General features: G+C 44.1%; 5 protein-coding genes across 5 annotated transcripts; 2 read left to right on the forward strand and 3 right to left on the reverse strand.

Annotated features, from left to right (window-relative positions):
* Positions 1-3,481: 3,481 nt before the first annotated feature.
* Positions 3,482-4,534, reverse strand: RhiXN_10194 (uncharacterized protein; the record flags this gene model as incomplete). Its single annotated transcript, XM_043330010.1, has 2 exons — positions 3,482-3,853; positions 3,905-4,534. The coding sequence occupies 2 exons, from the start codon at positions 4,532-4,534 to the stop codon at positions 3,482-3,484; spliced, it is 1,002 nt and encodes a 333-aa protein (XP_043184107.1).
* A 1,851-nt stretch (positions 4,535-6,385) lies between these two features.
* Positions 6,386-7,784, reverse strand: RhiXN_10195 (uncharacterized protein; the record flags this gene model as incomplete). The annotated part of the gene is made up of 2 exons (XM_043330011.1): positions 6,386-7,071; positions 7,136-7,784. The coding sequence occupies 2 exons, from the start codon at positions 7,782-7,784 to the stop codon at positions 6,386-6,388; spliced, it is 1,335 nt and encodes a 444-aa protein (XP_043184108.1).
* Positions 7,785-8,017: 233 nt separating this feature from the next.
* Positions 8,018-8,374, reverse strand: RhiXN_10196 (uncharacterized protein; the record flags this gene model as incomplete). The annotated part of the gene is made up of 1 exon (XM_043330012.1): positions 8,018-8,374. One exon carries the CDS (start codon positions 8,372-8,374, stop codon positions 8,018-8,020), a length of 357 nt encoding a protein of 118 aa, XP_043184109.1.
* A 3,426-nt stretch (positions 8,375-11,800) lies between these two features.
* RhiXN_10197 (Retrotransposon-derived protein PEG10) lies at positions 11,801-13,332 on the forward strand (the record flags this gene model as incomplete). The annotated part of the gene is made up of 2 exons (XM_043330013.1): positions 11,801-11,821; positions 11,986-13,332. The coding sequence occupies 2 exons, from the start codon at positions 11,801-11,803 to the stop codon at positions 13,330-13,332; spliced, it is 1,368 nt and encodes a 455-aa protein (XP_043184110.1).
* A 384-nt stretch (positions 13,333-13,716) lies between these two features.
* On the forward strand, positions 13,717-16,742 carry RhiXN_10198 (Retrotransposable element Tf2 protein; the record flags this gene model as incomplete). Its single annotated transcript, XM_043330014.1, has 3 exons — positions 13,717-14,588; positions 14,690-15,593; positions 15,657-16,742. The coding sequence occupies 3 exons, from the start codon at positions 13,717-13,719 to the stop codon at positions 16,740-16,742; spliced, it is 2,862 nt and encodes a 953-aa protein (XP_043184111.1).
* Between the last annotated feature and the right edge of the window lie 1,393 nt (positions 16,743-18,135).

Below are 18,135 nucleotides of genomic sequence, written 5' to 3' on the forward strand. Positions count from 1 at the left end.
GGATCACGTGACAGTGTTGCTTGCAGTGCGTTGTGAATAGTGTTGTTCTTGCCCCTGTCAATTTTATCTACAAATAAAGATTGTTTGCTTGCTTCAGACTCAAAGATCAGTACCAATGAATGTGCTGGCAATAGTAGATCATTGCTATATTCAGCCGTGTGACTGTTGGACAGAAGCAAGGAGTCCAAACTCTTAATTGACTTGCTGAGCTTGGCCATTTGCTGGGCCAACTTGCTTGATCAATCCAGCAATGTTGCTGACATTAGATACTCTGGAACAAGTGGTATTGTTGAGTCTAAAGCTGAATGGCGTTCAATCTCAATAACCGCTGAGTCAGCTGTAGATGTATGCAAGACAGTAGGTTCTGCATATATCCATTATTTGCTGAATTTCACAGATAGTTTCAACTAGCCAGTCCTTCATATCCGGCAATAAATCAACTTCCAGCGGTTGAAAATCTGGAAAATTTCCCAATGTTTTGCTGCAAACACCCATTAGCGTATCACCATGTTCTTGCTGACTAAGTGGTTTGTTTGGCGCATTAGTCTTAGAAGTGAATTCTTCCATAGTATTTGTATATGAATCCAAGCTAATACTAATACTTGATCCTTCTGAGGTTCTAAATAGTGAACGTTTAGCCAAACCTTGAGGCACAATTGCATTTGAATGTTGCTGATAAGCTTCCAAAGATTGCTCTAAGCTATCTAGATATTTGGCACTTAGGTTTCCATAAAAGACTGACAAAGTATCTTGACTAATCAAAGGCTTCAAGTCTATTAATGGTTTAAGACTTGAAGGAATCTTGACTATATTGTTGCTATTGCTTGTCACAGTACCATCTGTTTGACTAATTGATAGCAAGGGTAGAGCTGACTCAAGAATAAGCTTTTTGGCTGTATTTGGGTGAGTGCCATAGTATTATTACCAATTGGTGGCAGCATAGTATTGGCTGTTGAGTACAATTGGTCCATGGGCCCTTGGATCAATTGCGTTGCTTTTGGAGAAATTTGAGCAGGTTTGCTTCTTATGTCCAATGCATGTATCTTGACTAATGCATTGGCTGAGTTCTCTGAGGCGTTGAGCAGGAAGTTTGTGACCAAAGATTTGGGCACAAATTCAAGTAAGCGTTGCTGAGTAGTGACCAGGGGTAGTTCCTTATCCGGCAATTCATGAGCCAATAGACCTTTGTCTAATGCTTTGGGTTTGACGCTAGCTGACAGTTTACTTAAGTAACCTATATTGGTATCATCACACAAATTATACAAGGTGTCTAGGCTAATCACAGGATTTGGCTTCAGCTGTGATTCTCTATGAATAGAGATGAGAGTTGAAACTGTTTCAGTGTTAGTCAATAGGTCTTGATTTAAGCATGGCTTAGATTGCAACTGTCTAGGTAAGCAACTAGCTAAATCTTCTTCCTTTGTTTGCCTAATACTTGAGGTGTGTACCACATTGTTATGCAAAGTGTTGATTGCTTGTTTGGTTATCATAGATGAAGATGGATCTGCATCATGGAATTTGTACGGTGAATGACTATCATGTGTATTAGATATGTGAGTATCTATGCTAGTAGGACCATGACTAGTAAGGCTAGATGGCGTTCCTGTATGCTTAGTGAATCCATCTGTAGTACTATTTGTAACCAATACATGCAAATGACTAAGGTTACCAAAAGAGTGATGACTGTTTATGTGTACCAGATTACACAATGCTTCCTCTGGCAGTGGTGTAGTACTTCTGAACTGGTTGCGCGTCATCCAGATTGACTCATTGTTTGATTGCTTAATAGGTTTGACTAAGCTATCATTTCTTGATGTAATACTGTTGCGTTCTTTAATTGTAACTACAGGCTGAGCTACTTTGTTGACTAATAGATTGCTTAGCTGTTCATTAGATGCAATATCTTTTACAGCTTCTACTGGTATCTTATCATTAAAGATGGGCAGTGATTTGTTGACAGACTTCCAGATGAGCAATGCTGGACTATTGTCACACTCTAGAGTAAATATAGGTATTGATACAGATACTTCCTCTGAGTCAAGAGGGGTAGACGGCTGAGAGTCATCAAGCAATGAATAGGAGCTTGAGCTCATCATGAAATGATTAGGCTGAGTACCCTTAACCGTTTCAAGGTTGTTAATGGTACTTCCTGCTGACGCATACCTGTACTTGATGCTTGCGCTAGGACTTGTATGCCAATCTAGATGCTCCATTGGTTCTGAATGGGGCAGTCAAGGCTTAGACAATGACTGAAACACTTTGGCCACTCTGTAATCATTATTGTACATAGATGACATGGTAGGCAATTTGATTAGTGTTGTTTGAGTCAGCAACTTATCATGTGATAACTCATGTTGGCTCTTAGCCTTGTTAGGTAACAAGTCTGGTCAGGAATTCAAATTTATTTGTGAGTTATGCTTACATAGATCACCTTGTGGATGATTTGTTGCAGGTAAATGATTAGTCAATGACTTATGAGGCAAGTCTTGAACTGTTATAGACTTAGTAAGTATGTTGTGTGTTGTATGCCAACTGTAAGGTTGGGTACATGCTAGTGGGCGGGCGCTTACAGCCGTACTAAACACTGTAGTCTACTATCTAAGGCTATTCTACCTGCTATACTACTGTATCTACAACACTTAAGACGTCCTACTGGTATCTACTGTTGACAAGGGGGCCTTAGGCCTGGAGGTGTGGTAAGTTAAGATAAGGGGGTTGCGTCAGCAATACTTCTGGGGGCCGGCTACTTAGCTGGCTGGGGACCTCCTCAATGGATATGAGACAAGGTAAAATTGACTTGGGGTCTCCAAGCAATTTTCCTGCTGTTTATATAGACAAGTGAGAAGTATGTACATGGTCAATGCGCGTGAGAAAGGAAGAGTCTATATGAAAAGAGAAGCATGCTGTGGGCTGTGCAGAAGCGTGAATTTCTCCTAAGCGCCCTTGGCACAGCATCTTGGTGCAGCATCTTGGCATAATAAGCGCCAAGATCACGTGATTAAAAAACATAAGATAAAGAGTCCGTAAAAAATACTAAAAATAATAGGAAAATTGTCCAATTCTAATGGTATAATTCTTGGGAGTGTAACATTGTGCAACCTTTGGATTGATTGTTCCATTTGATCCTAAAGCTAACAGCAGCTACTTTGAACGCACATGCATCAAACAAGCATTTGGATGCCAGCCATTCTGGTGTTAGAAGCAGTAAGTCCAATTCATTTGATTGCCAAATGGTCTTAGCAACTAAACTATTATAGGCAATGTGAAGTTAGCCATATTCAGGCCAGTAATGTATGTCTTGGGCAGGAATTAACTTATTAGTGATAAGGCAGGTTGGTCTGAATGTAGTAACTATATCTAGTAACTCAAATAAATGTACAGCCCATGTTTCACATGATTGGTTTGGAGTGTAACTGTCTTGCTGAGTTGGCATGGGTAGATTATATAAGTTGCGTGCCAACCGGCAAAGTGTTCTTCTGGCTCAGCTAATTTTTGGGTCCAATTGGGTCTCAGAGATAAGTCCGGCACTAGCAGGCTGAAACAAATAGTCTGCTATTTCTTTATCTGTAATTGCATACGCGGGGGTATCAGGCAAATACGGTAAGTACTTCCTTAGTTCTGGACTGCTAGTTGCTGATGAACTACAGCTATTGTGCAGTGTAACCTGTTCTGGCAAGTGTTGGGAGCTAGTAGTCTCCTTGTGCTGCCATGTTCTAGGCTGTACCAGCCATTTGTCTAGCTGTACTGCAACTGTTGGTGCGTACTTGCTTAAATCTGGACTCTCTGCAACTGATTTGTTATGGCAGTTGTATGATATAGCCTGGTCTGGCAAGCGTTGAGAGCTAACCATTGCCTGACCTTGTCAAGTCTTAGGCTTAGTGTGCCATTCCTCTGGCTGTCTTACTGTTGCAGGTAAGTGCTTAGACTCTGTATCAGGTTCAAAGCTTAGTTGACTGCCTAGGGCTTTGTAGCTGTTGTCCATGTTGTTGACCAGGTAGTGATCCAGCATTGTATCATAGCTGATGCTATGATTCAAAGGATTGACTGGATCCTCACTGTTGTGGTTGATCAAGCTGTATGGTGGATTGCTTAGGGCATACAATGGGTCACCTGCAGTATACAGTGGGTTGCATGGGATGTACAACAACGTTCTCTCAGTTGGCGGTGAGTAAATATCTTTTGGTGATGATTGTTCAGAGCTTAATAGTTGATATGAACGTTTGTGACAGTTGTCCATATAGCTTTCAACACGTTCACACTGCGTCATAGCCGTGCAGACCTCATGAGCCAATGGAGACAATGAGACAGCTTCCTTGCAACAATGGCTTGGGTTGAAAGGTGCATTGTGCTCTCTGTACCGTTCCTTAGATGTATGTATGCTACTATCATGTGCTTGACAAAATATATCCTTGTTAACCACTGCTACGTTGTGCACATCCAAGACCATGAGGCCATTGTTCTTGTGCTGGGAGCGTTTGTTACTAATGCTCCAGCGGTGAGAGCTCTGTTGGGAGCGTTGGCTTGAGTTAGACATAGTCTCAGTGTTGTTTGCATAACTATTATTTGTATCTAAGTACATCCTAAGAGCATTTTCTAAGTGTACACAATTGTTATTCATGTCGGTGGTAGTAGTGGGATGGGTGTCTTGGTATAGGGAGCGTTGTTGACCGGGGCTGAGCTGATGAGGAAGTGGAAGGGGTAGCTTTGGAGTAGTTGGTCATTGGACCATGTTTGCAAGCGTCTTGATGGGTTCTTGGCAACAAAGTTGTTGAGTTGGGCAACCTGGCAGCATTGGTACTGTTGCTGAGGTCAATGGAGTGATTAGGAGAGGTAAGAGGGTGAAGAGCAGCAGGCTGAGGGGTATTGAAGGCAGTGCTTGTTGACAGCACCTGTTTTGACGTTGTAGAGCAATGATCCCTTGTTGTCCAAAGCCCTAATTCAGATCTAGACAATCTGTGCAAGTGTTCTGGAGGCTTCCACATGTAGTGTCAGTACAACTATAGTAGTAAGACTAAGTACAAGTATTAAGAGACTACAGGTAAGAATTAAAGATGTAACCAACACAAGGCCCTGCAGTGGTCACCAATGTTATAGAGTAGGGTTTTATGACTATGTAATTATATACAGAATATAATAAAGTTATTAATAGATCAGTTATCTATGGATATAAAAGGTAATAGACTAGCTATATAAGGGTAAATTAGGTTAGTAATCAGGGTGATCCCTACACTAAACAAGCAATCAAGCAATTACTGCAGATGCAGGTGGTTGGTTATGCTTATACCTATAGTATAAAAGTTAGTATTGAGTCTTAGTTACCTACTACAATTTATCTGGATTTGTTAGTAATTTATTTGACTGAGATTGCACTCAGTTAAGGTGTATATGCCACTCTCAAGGCCTTAAGCTCTCCCAACTGACTTACTCAAGAGGTTCAGGGTTGCCCTAGAGCCTTTCCTAGCTACCCAGTATCTGTTGGGACCTTGCTAGAGGCTATATGCGCCAAGATACCTTAAGGTTAAGTTCAGTGAGCTTAAGAGGCTAAGAAAGCAAAATAAGACACTCTAAACTAAGTTAAGAAGATCTAATAGATCTTCAAGTTCACACAAGGGGTAAGAATGGGATGAAAAGAAGATTGTATTCAAAGGGTCTCCTCAGGGGGTTATATACCCCAGAGGGAGAACAAATAACTATATACATGATGTACAAAAGAGGAAGTTACATGAGAGGTACAGTCTGAGCTATTTGACACATAAAGACCAATTAGTCCCAATAAGTCCTAGTGAGATAGACCCAAGGCTATTTAAAGAATGTTCTAGAGCATACATGACTAAATTACATTAGTGTGAATACTAAAAATAACCTTGAGGCAAGGTAGGATCTCATAGAAAAAGCTAGAAACTTAAATGGTTAGTATCTCCATCAATTTGGCTCAGAATCAGGCAATTCCTTTTGAGAAGTGAGATGCTGGAGCCTCCAACCTATTGGTATTTGTCTGCATAGTAATATGCCTATTTCCTGCTGAGATTGGCGTTGGCGCGCCCCGCCAACCTTTGGCGCTTATTTGCAATGACTAAGCGCCAGCGCTTGCATGCTTACTTGCACTTGTTCTATGGTCTACAAGTACCGTTCCTACATATAAATGCATGATAAAAAAATGCTATAAATCATAGAAATAATAGTATGACCACTTTGCATAATCAGACGTGTATATATGCAAGCGCAATGAGGAAATAAAGTATAAAAGGTCTTGTAGCACCGCCAGTTTCCAAATATAGTAATATTCATGCCCATATTTGGATAGAGCAAGTATGATTACTCCAGTTTGCACTATTCACTATTGGCAATTAGGGGCGCATATGTCTAAATAGTCATTCCATAACACTTAATTTGATCCTATAGTCAAAATGGACATCAGTGATTCTATTATTCCCTTGAGGTGCCTGAGGTGCTTGAGGAAAGTTTCCCCTGGACCTCCTGGACCTCCTGGACCTCCTGGACCTCCTGGGCCTCCTGGCCTTCCTGGTCCTCCAGATCCTCCTGGTTCTCCTGGAGGTGGTGGACCTGTAGGTGAAGACCTATTAGGCATAGGCTGGTGAGGTGAGCTATTAGGAATATTGAAAGGTAATCCTCCTCCATTTCCTCCATTTCCTCCATTTCCTCCATTTCCTCTATTGGGAGGATTAGGTGGAGGGTTCCCAGAACCTGAAAGGACTGGAACCATGGAAGGCTGATTAATAAATGGAGGTGGGTTAAGATTTGTTCCTCCTGTTAGAGGTACTGAAATAGGTTTATGTGTAGTCAATAACTCAATTCCTGTTGGATTAGGATTCATAACCAGAGTGTTGGAAGATCCCCCAACATTGGTGGAAAAATTCCAAGGAGTAAGGGACTCATATTGAGCATATCTACTCCTTTGCCTTGGTAAAGCTGATAATGAGGATTTGTGTCTAGATCTATTCCTTAATGGAGAGTCTAGAGAATCTTCAGAAGATGATGCTGGAATAACAGATATTAGGTTATTATCTGCATCCATATCAGCTCTAAGGGCTATAGGCTGAGTTAATTGAGCTGGACGTGGCTGCAACTGAAGGATCAACTAAACCAGAAGCTCTGTTACCTAAAGTCATTCTACTTTGACCCCAACCTGTATTAGAGATCTTAGTAGTGGATCCAAAGAGATCATTGTATTTCCTCCCCATTCCAGTGGTGTTTGGGCCAATTGGTTTGGGAGGATCTTCTATAAAGATCCTAGATGGTTCCTCTGGTACAGTAGGTAACACTGGTAAAGTATTTCTAGCCACAATAGTTTTACTTGTGCTTGCAGCAGAGGGGTTAGTGAAATCCTCTAAGTCCCTCTGAGCTTGAGATCCAGGTGTAAATAAAGAAGTAGTCACATCTGGACCTTGCATAGGTGTATAGGCAGGAATGAAGGTTCTATCTCCTTTCTTAGGAGTGTATTGGCTTAATTGAACAATCTCTTCTACAGTTTCCTCTTCTTCCACATCATTGTTCTCAGAGTCCAGAGTAGAAGTATTTAATGCTTCCATGGGACTATGAGCTCTATGAATATGTGTAGGATAAGTCCACTCTGAATGAGTATTAGAAAGTTGTTCAACAGCAGGATCATTCTTATCAGAGGTAACTTCCAGTTTCTTCCTTATTCTAAAATAGAAAGCAAGAAACCTTTCTACTTGATCTCTAAAATGTACAGCTATAATCTCATGTGAGGCTTTAGTGTATAGAGATTCAAGAGCATCCTCAGGAAGAGATGGTACCTTCATGGTGTGATGATTAGAAAGTGTGTGTGATTTCCATTGATTGTAAATTGTAGTTAACTCCCTAATCAATCCAGAAAGATTTCTTCTATTGATTATTGATACAGGAGCCCTAGCTGGTTTCAAATACCAATTGGGAGAGAAAGTACAGAATACATCCAGTTTATCTAGAATGTGTTGGAAAAACAGTCTGCCTTGTAGGGACAAATAAATGTTTTCCACTGCATTTGGTTTCCCATCTAGGTTATAAGCCATGCTATTTGTCTAGCAGTTCTCCTTCTAGAGTTGACATGGTGATCTTTAGAAACTTCATTTATAAGTTTAGCAGAAGAAGGATAGTATGAGTATCTCTCCTTTTCAGCAGAGGTCAACTCTCTAAGGTGATTAGGTGTAGTAGGCCCATAAGGAGTATACTTGTCAACATCAATGTCATCAAGGAGACTTGCAGCCTTTAAACTCCAATCAGACATAGCATTCCTGTTCTCTTTAGGAGGTCTGTTAGCCTGAGATATAGAGTCAGAAGGTGCTAGGTCTTCATCAGAAGTTCTAGAACTGCCAGCTTTGATGGAAGGCTGTTTGGCTGTTGGTGAAGACATGGAGGTGTCAGTTCAGAAAATAACTGTAAAAATACTCAACTAGTTGAATATATGGGTAGTTATTCAAGATAACCAGCTGTCTGGGTTGCTTCACCAATGTTGTAAATTGGGGGAAAAGAGGTTGAGACTCTGGTGCTGAGCAGAGTCTGTGTTGGAAGATTTCCCAATTTCCAAGCTAAGTAAAGAAGTAGCTTCTTTAGGGTTCTCTGGGTCTAGTTATCTTGAATACAATCAACCACAGATATATCTTTTCTCAGTGTAAAGTGTCTTAGTAAGTATTTCTGTAAGAGCAAGAGTACTGGCTCAGGTTCCCTTTGGCAGATATAGTTATGTAAGTTTCACTCCTAGTTGCAGGAACTAACTGGTTACTTAGTATATATCCTTCTTTAAGGATGATTGCCTTCTGTTCACTTAACCTAAGAACTATGTATCAGGTCTACAACCTTTCCACACTATGGGTACTTGGGAGATCCACTTATACAAGTTTAAGTTATTTGAAATCTTGAGGCACAATATATCACACAGTTGAGGGGGGCAAGCCCAAACCCAAGAGTGACAGTCAACAGTAACAGTGAGGTGGAGTAAAGTGGGTGCCCTCCAAGGGTATGCAAGAGTCCCCTTTTATACCCTAGAGTGGCAAGGTTACTGAGTCATTCACCTAGTCAGAGTATGAGTATGACTTGCTTAGGACTGTGCTTCCTAAGACTTTGATTGGTGGGTGGGAAGGCACAGATATGACTAGGATGGAATGTGACTGCTCTTGGGTTGAACTGCAATTAGTTAAAAATAGAAACATCTAAATACATGACTCAGTCTATCAAGAAATGCTTGGCAGCCAATGAGTACTTAGAGTGAGTCATTAGTGTGAGTCATTCTGGTGGCAAGCAGAATGACTCATAAGCAGGATTTGCAGTGCCACTAGAAATTACTAGATAAGGAGAACTTTAGTAATCTCATGAGAGGTATGACTCAACTGAGCTAGGAATAAGGTTCATTTCCCAAGTTAGAGCTAGTCATGTGATGAGCTAGATGTAAAGATATAAATATAATGATTAGTAAGGTACTTGAGCCACATAGATAGAATCTTGTGAAGCTAATATCTCCATGAGATCTTATTGTATGAGCACGTGACAGGCAGCGTTAGAACGAGCGAAAGGAGCTCTATTGAACGATATGTAACACATTCAGTCAATATGAGCGTTACATAGAGTAATGACAGGAATAATGGAAAATAAGAGACAAATGGCCATTAAATCAGAAAGTCAGATATATGCAGATTATTGTGGATGGTGAGCTGTGAATGCAATATTGTGTGATACATAACAGGAACTATTGTCTAAAGTCAAGCAGGATGATAAATGCACCTTCAAAAACCATCCCCCTTCAGTTACAGTGGATGGGGAAGAGGAATACAAAGTTGAAGGCATTACAGACGCAGAAGAACAAAACAAGAAATGGTTCTTCAGGGTCAAAAGGAAGGGATACTGTCATAAACAGAGGAAAATAAAACTAGCTGGAATTGAACCAGCTTGACCACTAAGCCATAGAGCCCTATTATTCCTCTGCTGACAACCCATGATTACACCTGCTACCCCCCAAATTTGGGCTTGGGCCAGCATGCAACCACTTGTACTGGTCATGTGAATGTGTCCAGGACAGATACAGCTCAGAAGAAAACACTTGGAAACCACAAGAAAACCTAAAAAATGCCAAAAAGATTTTGAAAAAGTACAAAAAAGAGATGAAAGAAAAGGACCTTGGCATGGCCAAGGTCCTTAGAGGGGGGGCAGTGTTGTAGACACACTTGAGACCACAGAATCTATTCCAATTTTCTCAAATTTAAACAAAGACAAACAAAGGACATTTTTAATCACATGACCTTGTGTCATGAGCCACACCCCTATTGTGCCCTTTATTCACATACCAGGGCACTCATGGTACACACTACAGCCACCGAAAAGACGCATATACTCGCACTTACGCACTCAGAACCCCCAGGTTCCCACATATAAGAGACTTATGGTCAACATGGCTGGACTTAGTGATATTCTCTAAGTCCAGGTCACATGACCTCCCCCCCTCCAGTCCTTTATCAAATACTATACTAAACTACTACAGATTTGAGGTGGGGGGGATGACATAATCTCTTCTATAATAATATATTATTCAGACCTTGCCTGCAGGCTCCCTTAACATTGGCCTGCAGCTAGGGGGGCAGGGGGAGTGCAACATCCCCCAGCAACTTATTATTAATATATCACTGTGCATCATATATACTGTATATATCTTTGACAGTGGATATATATGGTAATAATCCCTCCAGATATGGGTTATGACACCTTGGCACTTATATCACATGCTAAGCACCAAGCCATGTCCCCACCTGTGCTTACTCAGCCACATAGCTACCTCCACCTGATGATGACATTATGACACATTGTCCTAGATGTCTGTAAGGATGTTGAGGAGGTGGGCACTTGCAGCCGGATGTATCTAAGTAGAAACCACTTAAGGCAGTGTGCAAGCTACCTATGACAACAACCAGCTATACTATGACAACCAAGGCTGTAGGGCAATGGCAAGCTATGTAAGTACAACAGAGAGGCCGCTTAAGGCGGTGTAGACAAGGTGGACTAAGTAGTTACCAGGCAGTAAGGCCCTTGTACAGTGTGGGGATGCAACAAGAGGTAATTTGTTATAACCTCCTAACATATACCATCAGAATTGCCTGAATTTTCTGTTATTTTTAGTATTTTTTATGGACTTGATATCTCATGTTTTTTGATCACGTGATCTTGGCGCCTATTCATGCCAAGATGCCGCGCCAAGATGCCGTGCCAAGGGTGCTTAGGAGAAATCCACGCTTCTGCGCAGCCCGCAGCATGCTTCTCATTTGTCTTCTGTACTTCTTTCTCTCACGCGCACAGACCATGTAGATAGTGCGCTTTGTCTATATACAGCAGGGAAATTGCTTGGAAACACCAAGTCAATTTTACCTTGTCTCATCTCATTGAGGAGGACCCATCCAGCCAGCTAAGTAGCTGGCCCCTAGTAGTTCAGTAGATCACCCCTCATTGCGCTTACCACACCTCCAGGGCTAAGCCCCCCTTGCCAGTAGTTTAGTCAGTAGACGGTTACCTTACGTAACCTTAGTATAGCCTTAGATAGTAGTCATATAGCCTTGTTTGTAGTAGTACGGCCCCAAGCGCCCAACTCACTAGCGTGTGACCAACCTTACAGTTGGGTCACAACATTGTAAAATTGACTTCTTGTAGGCTTGATCAACAACAAGAAGAACTCCCGTACTAGCACGAGGGAAAACGGGTGATTGGACTTGCCTTTCAGCTTTAATAATCAAACAGCTGTTGGTCCCACCCAGTACCAAATTGCTATAAGGCGGACAGTCTCTAATTGTCCGCATACCACATGTTTTGCTGGAACACAGCAGTTAGCAATCCTAGACAGCTGAACCACCTGCTTGCAAAAAACCCGCTTGTATCACAATTGCCAGATCTGTTGATTTGTTGTAGGGATTGTTCAACGCTAGGTGTTTGACGCAAGGATTTAGCGTTCACACACTGCGCAAAAACCACTCATAAGTCCTGAATCAGGCACTCCTATCCCCCACGCCGTCTCCACAATTCCATCTACACGCTCTGGCGTCCCACACCCCTACTCCCGTCCTCCAGTTGCTCCAGTCACCGCTCTATTCCATCCCATTCCCAACCGCCCACTTGCAGCTCATCTCCCACTTTGCAAGACCTGCCCAGAATGGAACCAGAGCCGTCCCTTGGCACTCTCCTCAAGGCTATCACAGCCCTCACCACACAGTTGGGTCCCTCCAGGACCAAATCAGAACACAAGGCCAACAGATCAACAAACTCAAGGCCATATGCAAGGAGACTGCCAACCTGCTTGGCGACAAGGACCAGGGAAGAACCCAAGCCCAGCCTGGCCCATCAACTGGGCCTATCACCCCTCCTACTCAGACAGGAGGAGAAGCCCACTCTCCAGCAACGGTTAGGCCTGGGCTCAAGGCCCCTTTCCGCCCTTCAAGGGGTACAGGGTATGACTCAGAAGAAGAGGAAGACAGGCGAACCCCAAAAAGGGAACCTCGTGACACGCCTAGGCAGGGCCTCAGCTCCCTCACCCCCTTTGACTCAGGGTCCAGTGTAAAGCGGCCCAAGATGGAACTCCCTGACCCTTACAAGGGCAATACCAGAGGACGCAAGGCTACCCAATGGCTTGACAGAATGCTGCTCTGGGTTGCCCTACACAGGGATCAATTTGATGATGAGGAGCAGATGGTTGTGTGGATACTCTACCACATGACGGACAAGGCAGCCGATTGGGCACTCCCCCTTATTGGGGCTATCATCAAGGGAGAGGGCAACCCTCCATCCACCATCCCGGCCCTGACGGCCAAATTCAAGGAGGCATTTGCCAATCCCAACGCAAAAAGGGCTGCCACCAGGAAGATTGCCGCGTTGACTCAGACAACCACCATGTCTGAGTATGTTACCAAATTCCGCAACCTCATGGCGGAACTTGACTGGAACACTGAGGCATACATTGCCCAGTTTACGCGCGGTCTTCACTGGAAGGTGAAGGAACTCTTGTCCACCAAGGACAACATTCCCAACAATGACCTTGAGGCCATATTTGCCGCCTTGGTCAAGATTGACAACACTTGTTGGGAAAACAAGGAAAACTGCCCCAAAAAGGTACCTGCCAAGCCCTTGGCCACTGTGGCCACTTCCACTACCACCACTAGGGTCCGCCTATCCGAGGACCCCAACTACGTCACCCCGGAAGAAAGGGACCGCCGCCGCGCATCAGGGCTATGTGTCAAGTGCGGTCAGAAAGGACACGGGATCAAGCAGTGCCCCAATGGCTGGAAAGCCACAATCAAGGAGGCTGCCAAGATAGGAGAAGTTGTGGAATCGGAAAAAGAGTAAGGCCAAGAGCTGCCGTCAAGCCCTTGGTCTCAAAATTAGAATTGCATGTATCTATCTCGGAGTTTGTAAATATTGCAATGGACTCAAACAAGAAACCATTACTCTTTCTAGATATGTTACTGTGTGACTATCCAACGGACCCTATCAAAACACTCATCAACTCTGGCGCCACCTCCAATTTTATATCCCCCTTGTTAGTAGAACAACTCAAAATCCCAAAAACCCTACTTGAAAATCCACAAGTAGTGAGAATGCTAGATGGTACCATATCTCAGACTGGTTGCATTTGGCACCAGGTTAAACTCGCGGTCTTGGCCAATGGCCATCCTCACATTATCCCTTTTCTTGTTTGTCCCATAGGCAAACACACCCGCAATTCTAGGCATGACATGGCTGACTACAGAATCCCCTCTCATTGATTGGCAACAGGGACTGGTCACCTTCCCTGAACAGGTACAGATTGCCTCCAAAGAAGAAGCAGACCCGGACCCCTTAGCAGACCTACCCCCTCAATATCATGAATTTGCTAAGGTATTTGGAGAAGAGGAGTTCAAAGTCCTACCCCCACATAGGGAATACAACATTGCTATAGATCTTGTCCTGGATGCCAAACTTTCCCCTGGCCCCATATACGGAATGACGGATGTGGAATCCAAGGCACTGAAACAGCATATTGACGAGGAATTGGCAACAGGCAAGATTTGCCCCAGCACCTCATCCGCCGGCGCTCCAGTCATGTTTGTAAAGAAAGCAGATGGCTCACTAAGACTGGTAGTTGATTATAGGAAGCTAAATGACGTTACGCACAAGAACGTTTACCCACTCCCTAGACAGGACAACCTCATGGCCAAACTCAGGCATGCCAAGATCTTCACCAAATTGGACTTGCGTTGGGGATACAACAATGTTTGGATCAAGGAAGGCAACAAATGGAAGACGGCCTTCAGAACCAAATATGGCCTATTCAAATACTTAGTCATGCCATTTGGCCTCACAAACGCCCCGGCCGCTTTCCAACATTTCATGAATGATTTGTTCAGGGACCTAATAGACGTGAATGTAGTAATCTACCTGGACAACATCTTGATCTTCTCAGACAAACCAGAAGAACATCCAACCCACGTGAGAGAAGTCCTGTCCCGCCTAATGAGGAACCAACTGTTCTGCAAGTTGTCTAAGTGCCATTTCCATGTTACCACGGTTGACTATCTAGGCATTGTAATCTCCCCTGCTGGGTTCTCCATGGATCAGAGAAGGTCAAGGCCGTCACATCATGGCCCACCCCCAGGACAGTCAAACAAATTCAGGCCTTCTTAGGGTTTGTAAACTACCTCCGTTGATTCATTCCCAACTTCAGTTCTGTTGCGCGCCCCTTACACCATCTCACAAAGAAGGAGACCCCTTGGTCATGGGGTAAACCAGAGGAGGATGCATTCCAGGAACTAAAGAACCTTGTCACCAAATCTCTGGTCCTTATCCACTCCAACCCAGAACTACCCTACTACTTGGAAACAGATGCCTCAGGGGTAGCTATGGGGGCAATTCTTAGTCAACAAGGTCTGGACAACAGGTTACATCCAATTGCCTATATGTCCAAGTCGTTCTCAGGGGCAGAAGCTAACTATGACACCCACAACAAGGAACTTCTGGCTATCATCAAGGCATTGGAGGAATGGAGGATCTTCTTGGAGGCCACAGACAAGCCTGTACAGGTTTTTTCAGACCACCGGAACCTAGAATATTGGATGCAGGCACGGACATTCAATAGGAGACACGCTAGATGGCGCATTTTCTTGAGCAACTTTAACTTTGAAATCCACTATTGCCCGGGTAAACAGTCAGGAAAGCCAGATGCCCTCTCCAGAAGATTGGACTATGTACACCTACCCTTGGAACCAGAAGTCATGCTACCCGCGGAAGTCTTTGCAAACACTTTGGAAGAGGAGGTTGAAATTGTTGCGGAAATACGGTCTAGAATCAGAGAAGACCCCTCCCTGGAACCAATCATCCAGTTCCTTACAGAAGACGCAGATGATGCACCCCCTTCCATCCAAAAGGCTTATCGGGATTATAATTGGGAGGAAGACCTCCTATGGTACCGTGGAAAATTGGTAGTCCCAGACTCAGAGCCTCTCAAGGAGCGGTTGCTTAAGGAATTCCACAACTCCCCGTTGGCGGGTCACCCAGGACAACAAAGGACGTTAGAACTCCTTAGCCAAAACTACTGGTGGCCAGGAATGAAATCATCTGCCAAGGAATGGGTAGAATGCTGTCCTACCTGCCAAGCCAATTGCTGAGCTCACGCCCCTGCCATTGCCCTAAAGCCGTTAGAAGTTCCCCCTTTCCCGTTCCACACAATATCCTATGACTTCATCACGGGATTCCCCAAGTCTAATGGGCACAATGCAATTCTAGTGGTAATTGACTCCTTCTCCAAGTTTGGTCATTTCATCCCAACCACAAAGAAGGTCACAGCTAAGGGCCTAGCCAACCTGTTCATCACCCACGTTTGGAAGTTACACGGACTACTGGTCAAAACAGTCTCAGACCGCGGGACAACGTTCACAGGGAAATTCCTAAGAGCATTATACCAACGCCTTGGAATCAAACCAGCCTTCTCTTCAGCCTACCATCCGGAGTCAGACGGACAAACGGAAAGGGTGAACCAATTTATCAAGTTCTACCTTAGGTCCTACATTGCGGCAGATCATTCAGACTGGGCTACCTGGTTACCATTAGCAGAATATGCGTACAACAACGCCAGACACTTGGCCACAGGAAAGACCCCCTTTGAACTTGTCTATGGAAGAAACCCTGTCATGAGTCCATCCAATGTACCAGCAAATGTCCCAGAAGCCAACCACGTAGCCAACACCCTGGCTCAAGAATGGAAGGAAGCAGAATCTGCCCTGAGACTAACAAAGGAAAGAATGGCAGGAAACAAAGGAATAACCCCGGAATACGCAATTGGCAAAAAAGTCTGGCTGGATGGGAGAAACGTGGAGCTTAGAACCAACTCCAACAAGTTGGACCCTAAGAGACTAGGCCCTTTCAAAGTCTTAGAACAAATATCCAGCCATGCATACCACCTGAAACTTCCGGAAACCTTGAAGATCCATGACGTATTCTATGTAGGGCTGTTATCCAAAGTCCATGAGTCTCCCAGTCAACCCTTCCCAGAACGTCCCCCTCCAGAAACAGTTGAAGGGGAAGAAGAATACAAGGTGGAACAGATCATTGACTCCAAAATGCAACAAGGAAAATGGTTCTACTTGATAAAATGGAAGGGCTATGGACCAGAAGATAATTCATGGGAGCCAGAAGAACTCCTGGAACACAGTCAGGAGGAAATTCAACGCTTCAACAAGTTACGACTGAAAAAGGCTTGTGACTCCGCCAAGAGCCTTTAAGGGGGGGGCAATGTTATAACCTCCTAACATATACCATCAGAATTGCCTGAATTTTCTGTTATTTTTAGTATTTTTTATGGACTTGATATCTCATGTTTTTTGATCACGTGATCTTGGCGCCTATTCATGCCAAGATGCCGCGCCAAGATGCCGTGCCAAGGGTGCTTAGGAGAAATCCACGCTTCTGCGCAGCCCGCAGCATGCTTCTCATTTGTCTTCTGTACTTCTTTCTCTCACGCGCACAGACCATGTAGATAGTGCGCTTTGTCTATATATACAGCAGGGAAATTGCTTGGAAACACCAAGTCAATTTTACCTTGTCTCATCTCATTGAGGAGGACCCATCCAGCCAGCTAAGTAGCTGGCCCCTAGTAGTTCAGTAGATCACCCCTCATTGCGCTTACCACACCTCCAGGGCTAAGCCCCCCTTGCCAGTAGTTTAGTCAGTAGACGGTTACCTTACGTAACCTTAGTATAGCCTTAGATAGTAGTCGTATAGTGTTATAACCTCCTTACATATACCATTGGAATTGCCTGAATTTTCTATTAATTTTAGTATTTTTTACGGACTCAATATCTCTTGTTTTTCGATCACGTGATCTCGGCGCTTATTATGCCAAGATGCCGCGCCGAGATGCCGTGCCAAGGGCGCTTAGGAGAAATCCACGCTTCTGCGCAGCCTGCAGCACGCTTCTCATTTGCCTTTTGTACTTCTTTCTCTCACGCGCACAGACCATGTAGATAGTGTGCTTTGTCTATATATACAGCAGGGAAATTGCTTGGAGACCCCAAGTCAATTTTACCTTGTCTCATCTCATTGAGGAGGACCCATCCAGCCAGCTAAGTAGCCGGCCCTCAGTAGTATCAGTAGTTACCCCTCTTACCCGCACTCACCACACCTTCAGGCCTAAGGCCCCTTTGTAGTTAGCACCCATTGGAAGCCCGCCTTAAGCGGCATTAGTATAGCCTCAGATACGTAGTTAGATAAGCAGTGTCTGTATTAGTTACAGCCCTAAGCGCCCATCACTAGCGTGTACCCACCTTACAGTGGTGTACAACATATAGCCTTGTTTGTAGTAGTACGGCCCCAAGCGCCCAACTCACTAGCGTGTGACCAACTGTCCTAGACGTCTGTAAGGACGCCAAGGAGGAAGGCGCTTGCGGCCGGATGTATCTAAGTAGAGAACCGCGTAAGGCGGCGGCAAGCTATCCTACGGCGACGACCAGCTATACTACAATGACCAAGGCCGTAAGGGCGATGACCAGCTATGTAACTACAGCAAGAAAGCCGCTTAAGGCGGTGTGGACTAAGTAGCTAAGCGGGTTACTGGGCTTAAGGCCCTTGTACAGCAATGGGGATGCGACAAGAGGTAATTGACCTGGGTGTTACCAT

This window comes from Rhizoctonia solani, chromosome 11, assembly GCF_016906535.1.
Source record: "Rhizoctonia solani chromosome 11, complete sequence".
Classification (NCBI taxonomy): Eukaryota; Fungi; Basidiomycota; class Agaricomycetes; order Cantharellales; family Ceratobasidiaceae; genus Rhizoctonia; species Rhizoctonia solani.